At 40.1% G+C, this 16,955-nt stretch overlaps 2 protein-coding genes across 4 annotated transcripts in view; both read left to right on the forward strand.

Moving 5' to 3' along the window:
* Positions 1 to 4,996, forward strand: part of nup210 (nucleoporin 210) — a 32,176-nt gene extending 27,180 nt beyond the window's left edge. Inside the window, exons 37-40 of one of the 2 annotated variants that reach the window (XM_040007863.1) lie at positions 82 to 286; positions 875 to 997; positions 2,497 to 2,577; positions 3,752 to 4,996. In XM_040007863.1, coding sequence (XP_039863797.1) covers positions 82 to 286; positions 875 to 997; positions 2,497 to 2,577; positions 3,752 to 3,855 — 513 coding nt within the window. In that variant the 3' untranslated portion in view covers positions 3,856 to 4,996. The remainder of the gene's footprint in view (positions 1 to 81; positions 287 to 874; positions 998 to 2,496; positions 2,578 to 3,751) is intronic. The other variant, XM_040007864.1, reaches the window with a different exon arrangement.
* A 4,622-nt stretch (positions 4,997 to 9,618) lies between these two features.
* Positions 9,619 to 16,955, forward strand: part of LOC120719028 (IQ motif and SEC7 domain-containing protein 1-like) — a 96,245-nt gene continuing 88,908 nt past the window's right edge. Inside the window, exon 1 of one of the 2 annotated variants that reach the window (XM_040007865.1) lies at positions 9,619 to 10,351. In XM_040007865.1, coding sequence (XP_039863799.1) covers positions 10,092 to 10,351 — 260 coding nt within the window. In that variant the 5' untranslated portion in view covers positions 9,619 to 10,091. The remainder of the gene's footprint in view (positions 10,352 to 16,955) is intronic. The other variant, XM_040007872.1, reaches the window with a different exon arrangement.

Genomic DNA, 16,955 nt, shown 5'->3' on the forward strand with positions numbered 1-16,955 from the left:
CTATTCTAATTTAATTCTCCGTGTTTTAGTGAAATTAAGATATGATGTTTAGAAGCATGCATCACTTTGTGGTATCTTTAGGTGGCGTCTACTTCTCCCAACATTGTTGTCCAAGAGAAGGAGGTACACCATGGCTTCCCCAGTTTCTCAAAGTACACCGTCAGTGCTGTGGACCCCCATTTAGCAGTTTCTGCTTCCATTTCTATAAGCAGCACTTCCTCCGACCAGAATCTCGTCATCCCAGTCACTTTGATTCACGTAGCTGATCCCAATGCTGCAATTCAAGGTCAGATATTAACAGTGCAAATGAGAATCCACAGAACCTAAAGCCAAACTTGTCGTTTTACTTTAAGTGTATTTTATGTGTAATGTTGCAGGAAATGTAGCTGGGTTGTTTCACAATGTATTATTATAAATGTGAAGCTACTCATAGTTCATCGTAAATGATTCACATTGTTTAATCTTATATTTTCAATACATATCATCATTTTGTTCAATGACAAAAAATGCACATCTCAGCGTACAGTGCTTAACAGTTTGTTGTTGTTTTTTTTTTTTTTACCCTTCAATTGAACAGAAAATAGAAATGTGGCCATAATGTAAAAAAACCTTCTGTATTGAGGTAATTAGCTGTTTAAATGGGTTACTGCTGAGTAATCAATGCCAGCCATGTAACCAGCCCTGCCATCTGTGGGAAATGAGGACACTGACATGGCATATTTTTAGTAACCATCTTTCCATTCAGGTATCAGACATCACCAGTGTTGTAACAACATCATTATCCTTTCTGCCGTAGCTAATATGTTGAGTGTGTTGTGTGATTTCAGCATTTCAAATGGGCTTGTTATCTCAAACGCCTCTCTCTCTCTCTCAGCAGCTGCTTCTCCAGTTGGTTATATGGAGGGGGGCCACTCCTTCCACAGCTTCATAAACTCCTACCAGATGATGTTCTGCACCCTGTTCGCTCTGCTGGCTGGTACAGCTATCATCATAATCGGTGGGTTGCCTTATTCTTGTTGGAATTACTAAGTCTTAGATAATTGGAGGACCTGTTAGATCACATTTTAAAGAACTGCACTCTAGTTTGTTTTCTGTCATCAAAGTAATATTTTTGTGTACCTGGAGTGTACCAAAATCGTACTTTTCGACAGCTGTTCACAGACCAAACCATAAGTATTAGGACAGTTACTTTTTTGGGGTGTGGGCATCGATTTCTGTGCACATTCTCATGCACAAAAATACTACAAAATATGCATTTTAGTAGGTTTAAAAATTGCTGTTTGAAGTGTAACCCATGTAAAAGACATCACAGGTACGAGTGCCAATTAAAATGTCATTGAGTATTTTGTGGAAAATCTTTTGCACTCCTCGGCTGATCCACCCTCAGCTCCAGCTTGTTATGGGGGTAACCCTGCTTGGAGTCAGCTCTTCATTTAGGTTGAGGCACATTGGAATGTTTTAATATTTACTGATGAATCAAAGCTATTCCAAGTGCTCAGCCTAGAAAGCTCTTAGGACGTTTCGTCATTCAGCGATCCCAAAAGTACAGCCGAAGCAACCAATTAGTTTTGATTTGACTCAATCACTGCACACAGAATGCTCCTGTGCACCTCTACAGTCCTGTTGCCTCTGTCAGCCTTGAAATCAATAAGGCAACCATAACGGATGCACCACCTTCTCTGACAGATGAGGTGTCATGCTTTGAGTTTATCCCCCTTTTTTTTCTTTTCCCCTTTTCTTCTACACTACAGTCTATCATTTTGATGCAGGATCATTTTACCAACTATGCTTTTCTATTTGTGAAGCTCGCCATCAGTTTGAGGGTATGATCATGAAGTTGTACTATGACCACTGACAGGGAAACGGGTCATGATTACGTAGGTGTAGTCCAGTCTCTAAAATTATTTGTCCTTCCTGTGGAAGTCACATCAATTCTCAAATATCAATCAACTTCGAGCCACAAGTGAGTCTTCTGTGAATGAGACAGAACCACAGCCCAAAGAACATTAACTAGGAAAATGTCCAAATACTTTTGAATAACTGTTTGTGCCCTGAGGGGTGCATCTCACATGAAACCCTTTCAATACTGACGTCTTAAACAAAATTAAAGTTGAGACTTTGCATCTTTTTAATGCGGTACTTCTTTGTCAAAATTAATTATGCTAAAAGCACAGAGCCTGAAGGAAAGTTACAGTACTCATTATCCAGACTGTGTACAAGCAAGGTTTTTCCACTGTTACTGGAACATCCATTAAAGCTATTAACATGTTTTGTATTTTAAAATTTTAAATCCTTCAAACACAAGCTGATGCATCAGTGTATTGCAGTGGTACAAGTTCTTTCAAAGTGAAGTACTTCTTTAACTTGACAGTCAGTTATCAGTGGTGGTCGTAATTTAAAGCACCTAAAGTTGTAATACTATGTTTTGTGGCTAAGAGTTTTTATATAGCAAGGTCAACAAACACTCATGTTTTTAAATGTATCCCCCCCGGGCAGTCCTCCACTCGGTGTTCACGCCAAGGGAACGAACTTATAATCCTGCTTTCATCCAGAGGACACCGTCGTCACCAGTCTCAGGTAGGGCAATGTCACTGTGACTTTACCCAAACAGCGATTTGTAAATAGATGAGAACATACATTCATGAGAATATACAGCTTGATCAAAAAGCTGACTGTGCCTAAAAAGCAGAAAGATATCGGATTTTAATTTGGCTACTGTCCCCTTCAAAGTAGCCCCCTTATGCAGCTTTACACAGCTCCCCACATTATCTGAAGTTGGCATCTTAGTCTGGAGGACAAATGACCCCTGTGAATGTTTAAAGAACCAAAAAAAAAAGTGTGGACTATTGTTTGGGCTCTGGGTGATAGCTTGACACAGAATTTGATGCGCTCTCTCTCTCTCTCTCACTCACTCACTCACTCACTCACTCTCTCTCTCTCTCTCTCTCTCTCTCTCTCTCTCTCACTCACTCACTCACTCACTCACTCACTCACTCACTCACTCATCCATCAGCTTTTCTAAACATGGACACCGGAGGTCCATTTAAAATTGGCAATGATGGTATTTCTAACAATATATGAGGAAAAAATAATTTTCCAATGAACTGCTGTCACTGATGAGATGCGTCTTAATTTGTACTGTGAAATTATTGAAATGAGGTGCCATTGGCAGCAGCAGTGCTATAGTGCAATAGTAGTAACTCAGAATAAGTGAAATATAAGCATAAAAGTAGCCTAGGTAGTGTTTTCCCTGGAAATTTGTTAGTATAAGACAACTAAACATGTTAGATTAACAACAGCTAAAGTGATTTTACAGTGTAACTCTTCCAGAGGTGCACAATATGTTCCAACTTGAGTCAAAGCTTTTTAACCAGTTGAGTAATTGATTACTTTTCAGTTGGACATGATCAGCTGTTAGTATTTCCCTCCCCCTTAGCCTGGTTGTACTGATGTCACCTCAACATGTTATAAAGATCATTTGGATGTGAACCTAAAGCATAAATGATTTATCATTCTACAGACTCATTTGTCTTGAAGGAAGCTGGAGTGTTGATATAAGATGTATGTGTTAGCGTGTCAAATTATGCTGGTTAAATGACATTTAAACTATGTAGTGTTTTCTAGATTGCTTTTATTTACTAATAACTTCTAACAGACTTCTTCCACTTGTGGTTTGTGTCACACAGAGTGGTTGTGCCATTTGGCTCTTGATGCCTTGTTTACACTCTTTATTTAACATTTCTCTCTTCAGGTTTAGACTCACCATTATCAAATTCTTTCAACCGCACGTTACCCGGGACCAGCCTGAACAGCAGCCCCAGGTACCGGCTCTATTCCCCAGACTACAAGTCCTGATGAAGCCGGGCTGCTTAGTCTCTCCTCCTTAAAATGAAAACACCCCAGGCCATTAAAGTGTAGAGAATGTGCCTCTGTCCCTCAGGATGAATGCTGTGGGGAGGTGACAGCAAAATCTCAGTATCTTTGTTTTGAAATGTTGGTACAGATGCATAAATGAAACAATTTCTACCGTGGAAGATCAGTTAAAAGGCGATGCAAGATTATTATAGGGCTGTTTTCCAGTTTTCTTGTGTGTTTGCTTATGTGTGTGGAAGTAAATATAAATTATATGTGTGTGCACAATTCTACATATCCTGTATGTATTTTTGTGGTTTGCCATGAAAATAGCTTTTTATACAAAACCACTTCATTGACTGACACCCAGTGAGGAGCGCACTTAAAAACTTTTAGTTTATGCTCATAATTCTTTTTCTTTTTGTTTGCTTGGCTACTAAATTTGAAGTGTAAAATGCGGTAACTCAGGATAAACCACATTCTCTTATAAGACAGAAATCAACAGTTAGTTTGAAAATATTTATTTTTTACGAGCAGATGTTGTTCTCTGTAATGTTGTAGTGTATACATTTTGAGGAAAAGTGCCGTCCACTGAATCCATCCACAAAGATAATGAACCCTTTAAATGTGCATATTACTGACCGTGAAAAGGTTGGACTACTTCTGTTTTAGGGCATTTTGCGGGGAGTTTGATTTTTCCCATTTTTCAATATTACTGATTTTCGAGCCACAATGCATCCAGCTTCTGTCTGATTCATTAATGTGAAACGGCAACGAAATGTGAACTGTCATTTAGTTTTTATCCCAGTGTTGCTTGATTGCAAAAAGCACTCAAATGTGACCAGGTCTCATTTCTGAAAATGTAATGCTTCTGTTTATTCCTACAGCCCATTTATCCTGAACAAGATTACTGTAGCATTGTTGAATTGCTTGAACATTTGATGTGTGATTTTTGTTTTAAATGCCATATTTTTGTATGTGAAGAAAAAAAAAAAAAAAATTAACGACCAGGAATTGTATTTATGCTAGCCACTCTGGGTTTGTTTGTTTGTTTTCCAGATCCATGCCTTACTGTCACATCTGACCTGCATTTAGCACATGATGCAGTTATGAATTTGTGTGAATATACTCTCCTCTTTGCTGATTAAAGTTTTTACTTTTTCTGTTCACTGTTGTCAGAATTATTCATCAAAAACCTTTTGTGAATTTCTCTTCTTTCCACATGCTGTCAGTTTAGTATAATTGTGGCAGATGAAAAGACTTACAGAAAGCATTGTCTTCTTTGAATAATTCAAAATGCAGAAAACTAGAAACATCGATTCTGTCACTCACATTTGGCAATTTTGCAACTCGCTGTGGATTTCTGCATCGGCGTTTCATTAATGTGCTCATTAATACATTTTGTTTTCCTCTTTGTTGCTTTTTGATGACATGACGTTCTTATCCTTTTCAGTGTTGTTGAAGTTGCATATTTTTAACTTCTCAGTGAATTGTAAACTACTTGAACACGCTTAGTTTTGCAAAACATCAATAGCGGTAGAAGGAAAGAAAGGAGGACGATTTTTGCATTAGCAACGGTTGACTTCCCACGTATCCAAAGGCCAGCACGCTCTATACACGCATTCGCCTTATTTCACACAAACAGACGGGGGGTGAGGTGGGGCGTCTTTCTGCTGGGCTCCCTCCGGACATGTAAAGGTCTGTGGCCACTGATCAAATATCTCCCATCTGTCTGTAACACTGCTCTGGGCTGCCGTGGTGGGACTCGGTCACCTGGCTTATTTGTATGCCCTCAGCAGCCGCCTGCATGTCAGCAAATGCAAACCCAAATAGGTGAGCAGAGCAGACCGTGCACCACAGGATAGTTTGTAAAGCAGCAGAACATCAGTCGTGGCACACGTACACTACAATCCAAAAAGTAGCTCTTAGGGGTTTTCACTTTGTCGACATGTGCACTTTTTAGTAATTTACGACTTCATCTTATTTAGGACTGCAGCTAACGAGCCTGACAGCAGTTTTGATTAAATGCCTTGTGTAAGTAAATGCCTTGTAAATAAAAAAAAAAAAAGGTAAAATCATGATGATGTATAATAAGGAAAGGCACACAATTCTTACATTTAAGAACTGAAGGCACATTTCTGACATTGTGGATTATTGGACAGGGGGATGAAGGATGACATGCAAAAGGGATGGAGAGACAGAGGAGGATGCTAGGGATAGGGTGAGATGGAAGCAGATGATCTTCTGTGGTGACCCCTAAAGGAAGCAACAGAAAGAAGAAGAAAATATTATTTTTCTGATGCTCTGTTAATTAAATCATTTCAGCTCCAGTGTTGTTGTTAGGCTAGTCCCAGGGCTCAGTGGAAACCATATTGTGAGACATAAACCCTCACCAATGTAAACTACTGCACAAGAAGAAGAATCCTGAGTGGGACTTATTCAGCTCCAGCTATAGTCTTTGCATTATTTCCCACACGCTCCTTATTTCTCAAAGGGGGTGTTAGACAGACAAAGCCTCAACTCGTGCCTGAGAGCTGTTTATGAGAAAGCTCAGGAACACCAGCTGCTGTGGCCACAACGGGGGCTCGTGGGTATGCTTAAGATGTTGGCTGCCTTAGAAAAAGGAAACATTTAACCGGTGTGTTGTGTTGTGTAAGCAAACCCACCAACCTTTGACTGCCTTGCCACTTCAATAACTGCTTTCAGGAGGCGCTGGTAGCAGTTGTTATTTTGCTGTCTGCTTCAGTTAAAATTCATTGAGATTCAAAAGCGGCAGTGAACGTCTCTTAAATTACTCCCATCAACAGGTAGTTGCATGTGGCTGTACAGTATATTTATGGCTTATTAAGGCAGTCTTCCATGGATAAATGACACTCAATTTATTTTCTCCATTAAGGGACACAGGTTGTGGAAAAACTGCCTATCAGGCTGTTGTGTCTCGGGTGAAGCAAAACCGCCACTGTTCCAGATGTGTCACTGTGCTGGAGGTGGAGAGGATCAATGATGTGGTACTGAATGAGACCTGACAAGAATGATAAGGCAGCTCCCACATGGTTTTCAGGACTGTGTGTGAAGATCTCTTTTTAAAGGGACGTCAGAGGCTGATTGACCTCATGACAGTATCGGTAGTTAATAGTCTTTTTTGGTTTTTTTGCATATCTGTATAATGGATGTAAATACATTGCCGATGCATTTCCTAAGCAACACTGCGGCAGTATGACGAGAGAAGTGCTGAAGTTCAATTTTCGGGATTCATATAAAATTACTCAGGCTAATCAACTCGCTCTGTATTATTACTGTTTTGAACTATTGCAGAAGCACCATTCAGAAAACTCCCCATTTGGTTCATGCATTTATGATTTTAATTATATATTTCGTGCAATATGAGATCAGCGAGTAAATCGCTCTAACACCTACTACGCTTCCTCTCGTGTGCCATTTCAGATCCATCACACAAATGCACATCCATATGAGGTGGTTGTCGGCTCAGTAGAGACTATTTTGTATTCTCTTGGAGGGAAAAAGGAAATGTTTTCCACTCTGCTGGTGAGATTATTGGGGTCTTTCTTTCATCGCAGCTGGTAAATGTTTTGTAGGGCTGAACCTAGAGGCTTCGGGTTGGGTTTGTTTAGGGGCAAATATACTGTATGAGCGATTTCAGAAAATAAATCTCACTGGCTGCCACCCACATTGGCAACGCCGTATGACTGGTCAGCCAGAGGAAGAAAGGAGCCAGCCCAAGAGCATAATACTGACAGACAGTGCATTTTGAAGTGGTTAATACTATGTGGTTGCTGGCATTTGCTTATCCACAAAACAGGAGTTCCAGTACACTTAACTTGGAGTTGAAGGTATGCCTAATTGAGCTGTGTGGTTTGATAGTGTAATTGTGGACAAAGTTTAAAGGAATCAAATTTTTATATTTGGGATTTTTGTGGGATTCTTTTTATCCCCACTTTCTGCCTTTAAAACACAGGGTCACTAGAAGAGCAGCTTCATCATTGCTGGATGGGCTTCAGTGACTTGCTAAAAGGCAATTTAATTTGTCTAAAAGACACTGGCTTGAGGGGACCTGTAAATGGATAGTAAAATGGCAGTTTTGGTGAGATACATTTTTACCTGAAGGCATTATGTGCCATCACAGAGAAATGCTTCAGAAGTAAGAAATAAAGCAAGGCATTGCGCAGCGCTGACATGTGACATTAGCCTGCGACATTCAGCTGTTAATAGCTGTATACGGTATATCCTTCTGGGTGGCATTTCAAGGCTTGTGCTGCTCTCCTTGGCCTCCTGCCATGTGGACAAGGAAGCCACAGGGAAAAACCTAATGTACTCCATCTGTACTGCATGTCCTTAAACTGCTTCCCACTGCTCCCGGTTTGAATGAATTTGCTGATGCTCTGTCTCCACATTAAAACAAGTTATCTCAGATGATCCAAGTGCAGCCGTCAGGTGGTGCAGCATAAAGGTAAAGCCCTCAGTTTCTTGGATGAAGCACTCTCCATTTGCACTGTAACTGTATCCACGAATGCAGCATCTCAACTGGAGCTTTGAAAAATTGATCAAAAGAAAATGAGAGAAGGGAGTTATGAGAGAGTTGGAGCAGCAGAGTTTTTGACAACTAAAGTGTGAGTGTGCATGTTGCTTTGATTCTTTTTCTCTTAAAAAAAAAATCCAGCAATGGGGGAATGGTTACAAGAGCAAACTGCCATCTTCCTCTCAGTTCCTACACACGTGTTTGTAAAACCACATCCTGCAGAGTACCCATTGTGCTCAATTCCAACTCCCATTTTATTCTTGGACTCTTCTACAGTAGCTTTGCATACTGTTGATTTGCAGTTGAAAGTCATTTTTATTCATCTTCTTGCAGGGCATCAGTTTATTATCTGTGTGCATCAAGTTGATCTACCCTTTCCTCGTGCCTTAACCCAACTTTCTTCTGAGTCCTGAGATACCATATTAACAATATCCACACTTATTAACACCACAAGGAGCCAACAGTAGGAAAAAAAACACTCCGAGGTAGGCTAGAGCCCAAGCTTTTGGTTCCTGGGGATAGCTTCCAGATATCTGCCCTCATTATTTGAAACTTTGATCATGCTTAATATGAGCATCTTCCATTAGAGCAGTATATATAGGACAGGAATCAGTTCTTAGAGACATCTAAAAGTCTGTGCTTTAAAAGCAGGATGTGACGAACAAATGAGGTGAAACTTAAGCATCGACCTCTGTCATCAGAGTCGGGTGCTGCAGTTTGCTCTTGCTGTTGGCCTTCTCTGGGACACCTCGTGTTTAATATACAGCCCCCTGTCCCAAATGCACAGAACACATCAGTCATTTCTGTTTCAAAACTAATGTATGCTGCTGCTAACGCGATCATTTCATTAGAGGGGAATATAGCCTGCTGGAGAAAATGGCAATACACAAACAGCATAGTAAACAACTCTGCAGGGAAGACGCAGCAGCACTCTGTGTCTACCAGACTGTGTTACAGCGCAAAACATAGTCGCAACAAAGTTCTGCCTAATCAAAAATTGATCAAAATGCGTGCGGCTCTTTGCAATATGAATCCTTGTCGGAGAGAACAGACGATGCGTGTGTTGTCTGCCTGCCTGGAGAAGAGAAGAGGACGTGCGCAGGAAATAGATCCGCTGAAATGGAAAAGGGTGGGAAAAATTAAGCTCCTGACAAACTCAACAGTCATTTACCCCCCTGCATTAGCCCAAAAGTAATTACAGCTGCCTGCGAGCGGTAGATTCATAAAACTTGAAAACCCCGCCCACTCCGTCAGCCAAGCGTCTGTTTACGAAAAGTCACGGGAACGGCATGGAGCGAGAGGGACCTAATAGAAAATGTCATACCGCGTTGCCAACAGGGGAATGAGCAGACTTTAGAGAGCCAGCCGGGATCCTCACGGTGAAGTCTGTCACATGCGGGTGAATGATATGTTGAAGCCTGCTTGACATTCCCAGCCTTGATATGCGAGTAGTTTCTAGTTTCGTGGCAGTGGGACTTGGAAACGCGTGTATCCGGGAGTATTTCTGATTCGGATTATTATCACCCTCATCGTTTTTTTTTTTTTGTTTGTTAAAAAAAAAACAAAAAAACAATGACAAGGCGTAAAAGGCGCAACGCACTGAATTGTTGCGCCTAAACCCCAGCCTGGACTATAGAGGACCATCTCCCCGGCTTCTGCGCTACGACAGGGAACGCAGGAGAAAAACGGCAGTTGGGGCGACATGGAAAGCCCAACGGAGAACCCTACTAGGGCTGCGGAATATTTGAAGGAGCTTAATAAAATAATCGAGACGCAGCAGGAGTTGCTGGAGAGGCAGAGGGGGAGGATAGAGGAGCTGGAGCAGCAAGTGTCCGACTTATGCTCGGAGAACGCCTGTCTGAAGGAGCAGTACCAGCGGCACCTGGCAACCTGCAGGCTGCTGCAGGGCAGCAACAGCCTCTCCACGCTGGGAGCCATAAAGGAGCACGCCACGCAGGAAAAGTAAGTCACAACGGCATCTTATGTTGTTTCTGTCAAAGTTAAATTAATGCCGTAGAGCTGCGTTTGCTCATTTAGTCTTTAAAAAAGTTCTAAATGTGAGTGAAGTAATTAATGCTAAACGAGAGCCAAAGTGCGCGGAGCCACATTCATGGCACAGAGCTGCTACTTTGGGAATCAACGGTCTCCTTTTATTAACGTCGCTGCTGCTGATGGGTTGGTGCCAATACTAGCCATCATCGTTATGTATCTGTTGGTCAAATAAACAGCAGATAAATCTTAAAAATTGCACAGCAGCCCCCCCGCCTTTTTTTGCGTTAAAAAGTGTGTAACTGTCAGTTACACACTCAGAAGTCTGCAGATCTAGTGCAGATAACATGCTGTACACAAACATGATCATGGTTCTGTGCACTTGAGAAAACCCCCTTTTCTGGTTCTTTTGGATTAAAAATTAGAGTTTTAAACTTGCAGAATATCGTTTGAACTCATTTAAAAGATCACTTGAAGGAGGGTTTCATGTGCGTAGACAAACACTTATCCTCCAAATATCCTTGATATGAGAAACCAGTAGTTGCAGTCTTTGGGAAACATCACACATATGCTACTTTGGATGAATCTGTTATGCAATAATAGTTTAGGACAGACCCAAAGGGTTAAGCCCCAGGCAGAGCAGAGGAGGTAGGATAGTTGTGGGGCATTTGTATTAGCAGTCTGTCTTACCCTTCCTGTACCATTTCTGTGTTGAATTTCACTCCCTGTTGGCTGTATCTCCAAAATGCTTGCAGACATTTAACTCAGTTTTGACGCTCTGCAGGATCATGTGATTGTGCTTGACCTTCATCTCCAGGGGCATGTTAGTGTCATGAAGATCACTGGCAGCAAATCAATACTGATGACTCATGGACTGTATGTCTTTGCCAGCTGATAAAGCCAGACTCATGAGATTGGGACATTGTAACACTGACCTTTAGTGAGCCCCATCTATAAATCTCACTTGGGTATTCTAGCTGATTTCGCTGGGAAAAAGCCTGTCACCATCTCATTCTGTACTGTCACAGTGTCTGAACACTATTTGAGTCCAGCTGTGGTAGACTGGCACAAAGGTTACAGAGGAGCCCCTGATTAACCCAGTGAACTTGATAAAATATGGCAGCTGTTAATAATGTAAAGTGGGGTTTATGGAGGATGCAGGATTAAAAATGCCACTTAAGTGCAGTGAGTAATTTAAGGAATGCAGATGCCTTAAGCAAGACTAATTCTAAGATCTGCAAAGGTCATTTTAGCAAAGAGAAGATGGGATTTAAATAGCATATGCTTGGAAATTAAACTGTCTAGTCATGCTTCCCCCTGTGTTACAAGGTCAGGGACAGTGGTAACAGTCGGCAAGAAAAATAGGCTCATATATTTCTACTGAGTAACTTGTTTCTCTGAGGAATTCCCACTTTGGGAGTGTTCTCCTGTTTCGCCATATCTGTGCATACCTCCATAAGGAGTGAGCAGCTTTCGTAAGGCTAGGAGATGTGCTGATACCACTTGGTGCTTTGGTATCACCCATGCCAAGGGACAGCAGTCCTTGTCTGTAGGTTAGGTGAGCCACAGTTATGGTGTGTATACACGCATATTGTTTTTTGTTGTTGTTTTTTTTAAATTGATTAAAGATCTACCAAAAGGTATCTACTTTTTCAAAAATTTACCTGCAAAATATTAAGATTGCGGTCAGCCTTACCTGTACTTTGTTTATAGATAATTAGGATGTTGACATGCTTGTTAACACAAAGTATTTAGATGGCTTTTAGTTTAGCACATTAATCCTAGCCATACAAAACTAACATCTAATTTGTAATGGGTTGGGTTTTGTTTTGTTTTTTTGGGGTTTTTTTTTTGTATATGTCACCAATTATTGTACTAATATTCCCATCTTTTGACACATCCAAGAAGCTCATTTTCCATCAAAAATCCTTCTGGGCTGCTCAGCAGAGAGCTCTCATTTTGCTACTTGTATCTGCAGTTTCCTTTTCTATTTTTACCACCTAGCGCTTGTCATTGAGTCACAACAAATACTGGCCGATGAAAGGCAGCTGTAAGACTTGTATGATTACCCCCATTCTAGGCACACAACATGTCCACTCGTTTCTTTCTTCAGGAGGAGCTGCCTCCTATCTCAGAAACATGCATGCTGATGCCCCCTGTGATCACAATGAGCTTTTAAAACACTTCAGTGCAAATCAAACATCACATGCCCGAATATCAAAATTATCTGCAAACAGCAGATGATAATGTTGTTTAAACACACGCACGTCAGACCTTTTGGCTCTTTGTCCTGAAAATCATCCTTCGGATGAGGCAAAGCATGCCCCCGCCCCACCCCCATGTCAACGCAGTCTTTTGTCCTTTTTTTTCTTTTTTACATTATGCTGGGAATGTAGACAAAGCTTTCTTTGCTGTGTCAGGCATGTCCTCTTTCCTCTTACTGTGGTAGTTGTCATTCCGGTTACGTAATGAGGAAGTGACTAGCATTAAAAGTACAGTAAAAAGGAAAGCGAATACCTTACCAGAAAAACAAGTAATTCCCAAAACTAGGCCAGTTGTCTGTGTGAAAAGTCTCCTCTTGAGGAATAGATTGACCCTCTGATATTCTCCTTTATTTCTTGGAAATAAAGGAGAATATTAAGCACGAACTAACTAGAGCACCAACTCATGACTATATACTGAATATAAACTCCAAGAGATGCTTATTTTAACTTAGAATAACAGTCTGCCTGGTTTTTGTTTGAAGATGTCAAAAATCTGACTACATCTAAGTCTCACTAATTAATACCTTTTTTAAAAAATTGCTTTTATTTAACCAAAAGCAACGTTTTTAAACATTTCTCTATAGTAATTTAATATGACTGTCTGATCACTTTTTTTTTTTTTTTTTTTTTTTTTGTCACAAAGACAACGAGTGGTTTCGATGAGTTTTGTCTTTCTCAGGAAGGCAAAGCCTGAAATGCAATGGTAGAGATAAACTTTTTTTTAAGATTATGATCACTACCTTTGTAAAACTCCACCCAGTCCCATGTGCATCGTTGTTTTTACTTTTTAAAATTGATTGCGAAGCATTACAGGCAACAACATGTTTTTGTCATGCACTGGTAAATGTTGACAGTTTGGCTCTGTACGTTTCAGACTAACTGGAAGAAAATGTCACTATAGGCGTTATGTATTAGACAGTTATTCAAATGAATGGATACTCGAAAAACTGGCACTTCATTTGCCTATTTAAGCATAAAATGTCATGCAACTTCCATCACAGAAAAATGGTGTTGATTTAAGTACTTGGGGAATGGAATTTATATGATTAGAGCTGCATAAAGTCAGTTTCTTAAAAATATTTAATAGTAATTTTCTGTGAGTCCAAAATATTAATCTGAACACTTACAGCCAACAAATTTTCCAGACTTAATGCGCTGTAAAAACCTAGCAATGGTTTTATTCATGGAGTGAACCAGAGATTTCCAGAATCTCCTCTGTGTAAAATGTTGACTTTAATATATTAGATTTGTTGTTATTTGTTCTTAAACAAGTGTAGTTAACACATATTTAACCAGATAAGGGCTCAATTGCATATTTTAAACGCAAAATTTCAGAAAACTGGATGTAATTAGTTGACTGGGATTTATAATGTTGTCTTTTCCCCAATTTACATCTGGTGTGATTCACCATGCTGTGGAAAGATGTTGGATATAGATATATGTTCCTGTGAGACTAGAAAAGTAACTGCTGAGCTCATGCTGTGTGTTAAACTTTTTATTAGGAGGGGGGAAAAAGCATGGTGGGGGTTGGGGGCATGGTCACGTGATGCATTATGCCATTGTTTTGCTCATTTCTTTTCTTGAGATTAAAGCCATTACCTCTAACTCTTCCTGCTACATGTACCAATATGTAGGGATGGGTATCGTTTAGGTTTTATCCGATACCGGTGCCAAATCGGTACTTTTGATACGGTGCAGGTGCTTAAACAGTGCTCGAATCGGTGCTTAAAGAATGGAGAACACAAACTTTGTCCAAAAACCTCTTTTGTTTTTATTTTTAGCAGTCTCTTTTTTTTCTGCAAAATGATAAGCACCATCCAGCCCCACGCACGGGGCGATCCGCGCTAACTCGCTAATGGAGATTTACCACACCCGCAGTAGATATTTCAAATTCAAATTTCAAATTCAAATTTTATTTGTCAGGTACACAGTCATACACAGTACGATATGTAGTGAAATGCTTGGACAACTGCTCGTGACCTAAAGAAAACGAAAAGATAGGAAATAAATATGAAAAATTAAAAAGGGTAAATTTAACTAGGAAGGAATAAAATATAAATTAAGGTTAAAAATGAAATAACTGTACAACACAAATTAGAATGAAGGGTAAATTTAACTGGGAAAGAATAAGATAAAATATATAAATTAAAGTTGAAAATAAAATAACTGTACAACAAAATACACAACAGATGTGCTTGAAGCACTTGTTGCAGGCTGCTGAGTTTGCATCTTTTGCTGTGAAGTACAGTCAGACTTTTGACCGCTTCGCCTTGGGCATTTTTAATCTGTAGCTCTGCTCTAAGAGAACGTACGTACCTGGGCCCGCCTACTATCCTTGGAAAGGTAAAATGATTGGCTAGAATCCAAAGTGTATGACATCTCAGGAAAAAACACAAAACACCGAAATGTGCGCTGGTTACTACCATTTATGTCAGAACCATTATGGCACCGGATACCCATCCCTACCAATATGTAGCGGATTTAGTGTTACTTCATTTTGCTCTCATTACAGGTCAAAATATAGTTTTTAGTTCCTGATTGTCTGCTGCAGCCAGCATGCCTTTTTCTTGTTAGATGGTGATCTTGAATAGAGTCTGTGATGTTTGTTCATACTGTATATGGGAAGCGCTGAGCTATGCTGGCAGGTTCAATTGCTGCTGGCTGAAGATGACATCTGTAAGTCACTTCAAGAGGGCCATGAAGAGAGAAACAAAAACACAACCACTGTAAAACAGCTGTGGGACTACAAGTCAAAGAAAAGGGGAAAAAGTCTACTGGTGTCTCTGGTTGGCTATAAACAGACGGGTTTTCCCTCTGTGTTGTTTTTACATTTTTTTCTCTTTGTCCTCTTTTGGACACAACACAGAGAGAGCAGGAAATATGATGTGAAACTGATAGTGGAACCTGTGGTGAAGAGTCAACCTATTTATCAGTGAACTCTACAGAAAAGGTTCTTGTAACATTGTCAGTCAGGTTCTTAGGATGGACAGCCACTGCCAAGGTATATATAAAAAAAAAAAAAAATCTTCCCAGTTTGCACAGACCCTGTTATTTTATAAACTTGTCCACCTGGGTGACTACATAGTGGCTTAGAAGGACTAACAGAATAGGAATTATTCCCAGTCAGTGTCTGTGTGTGGCATTCAGGCGAGAGTTAACAGTCACATACATATTGTGTTACTTCTGGCTCTATGGTTGCCTGCCTTGTCAGCCCTTTAGTTCAACAGTATTTATGCTGACCATATAGTTTCTTTCCTAATGGAGTTTGTTTTTAACAGCCCTCTATAGTTTCTTGTATTCCTTGGACTCACAGTGGAATTAAGTTACAGGTATTTCAAGACAGCGTTGCAAGTTTTCGCTGCACGCATTAATGATAAGTGGTTACATGTGCAGTTATGTTGAGACTGTGGCAGGTTTTCGGCCACGTGTCCCAGGTCAGTCTCAGAAGCGATTAAAACAATTACAGCCACAAATTAAACCTTTAATGAAACCTTTTCAGTGTTTGCAAAAAAATGTTTTTCCATGCGTGATGCAGTAGAGGCTGCTGTTTTAATCAGAGTGGATCCACTGTGATCCGAATAGGTCCTCTGGGGTTTGGGGGTAGAATACTGCTTGCTATTACTTTCATTTCTTATCTCGGAGCTGGTGGATGCGTCTGCCAGGCCACATTTAGCATTCAGACTTTGTCCCAGGCCCAGATAGCCAACCGAGTGTAAACAAAATTTGTGATGCTGATGTGATTGCTGGTGTGATAACTTGTTCAACTGTAGATGACAAACAGCTGATATGTCATTTCTGAAACTCGTCTTCTTCTTTTTTTTTCACTCAGCCTTTTAGTTTTTAGTTTTCCAAAGTGTATTAAAGAGATATTTGAATGTAGATGTTTTGGTTATTCTATGTTTGGAAATCTGATGTAATTATGCACTGAAACAAGAGTGGAAAATTCCGAGTCATGTTAGAGATTTGAGTTCAGCGACTGTGGGAGAAGACTTTGTTAAGGAATATTTTTATTTTTTAATTCCAGGCAGTCTTTGAAAATGAAGAGCATAAAGAAGCATATGTGCTCTTGAGTGATCAATTATTAATCAATAACACAAGAAATTATTTCAAACACCAGTGCTCGAACGAGACTTCTGAATGCTGGTGAATGAGCAGCAAAGCTCTTGAGTTGCTGATGATGTGCAGTGCTAGGCTTGGTTACTTGCCAAGACACAGACTGCATAGTTTCTGTAGGGCTGTGAGAACAAGAAGAACATTTTTAGGCAGGCAGTGCATTTTCAGTATATGTTTTATAGATTCATTTACTGTCATTT

The sequence above is a fragment of the Simochromis diagramma genome, unplaced genomic scaffold (genome assembly GCF_900408965.1).
Source record: "Simochromis diagramma unplaced genomic scaffold, fSimDia1.1 OVJJ01000545.1, whole genome shotgun sequence".
Taxonomy (NCBI): Eukaryota; Metazoa; Chordata; class Actinopteri; order Cichliformes; family Cichlidae; genus Simochromis; species Simochromis diagramma.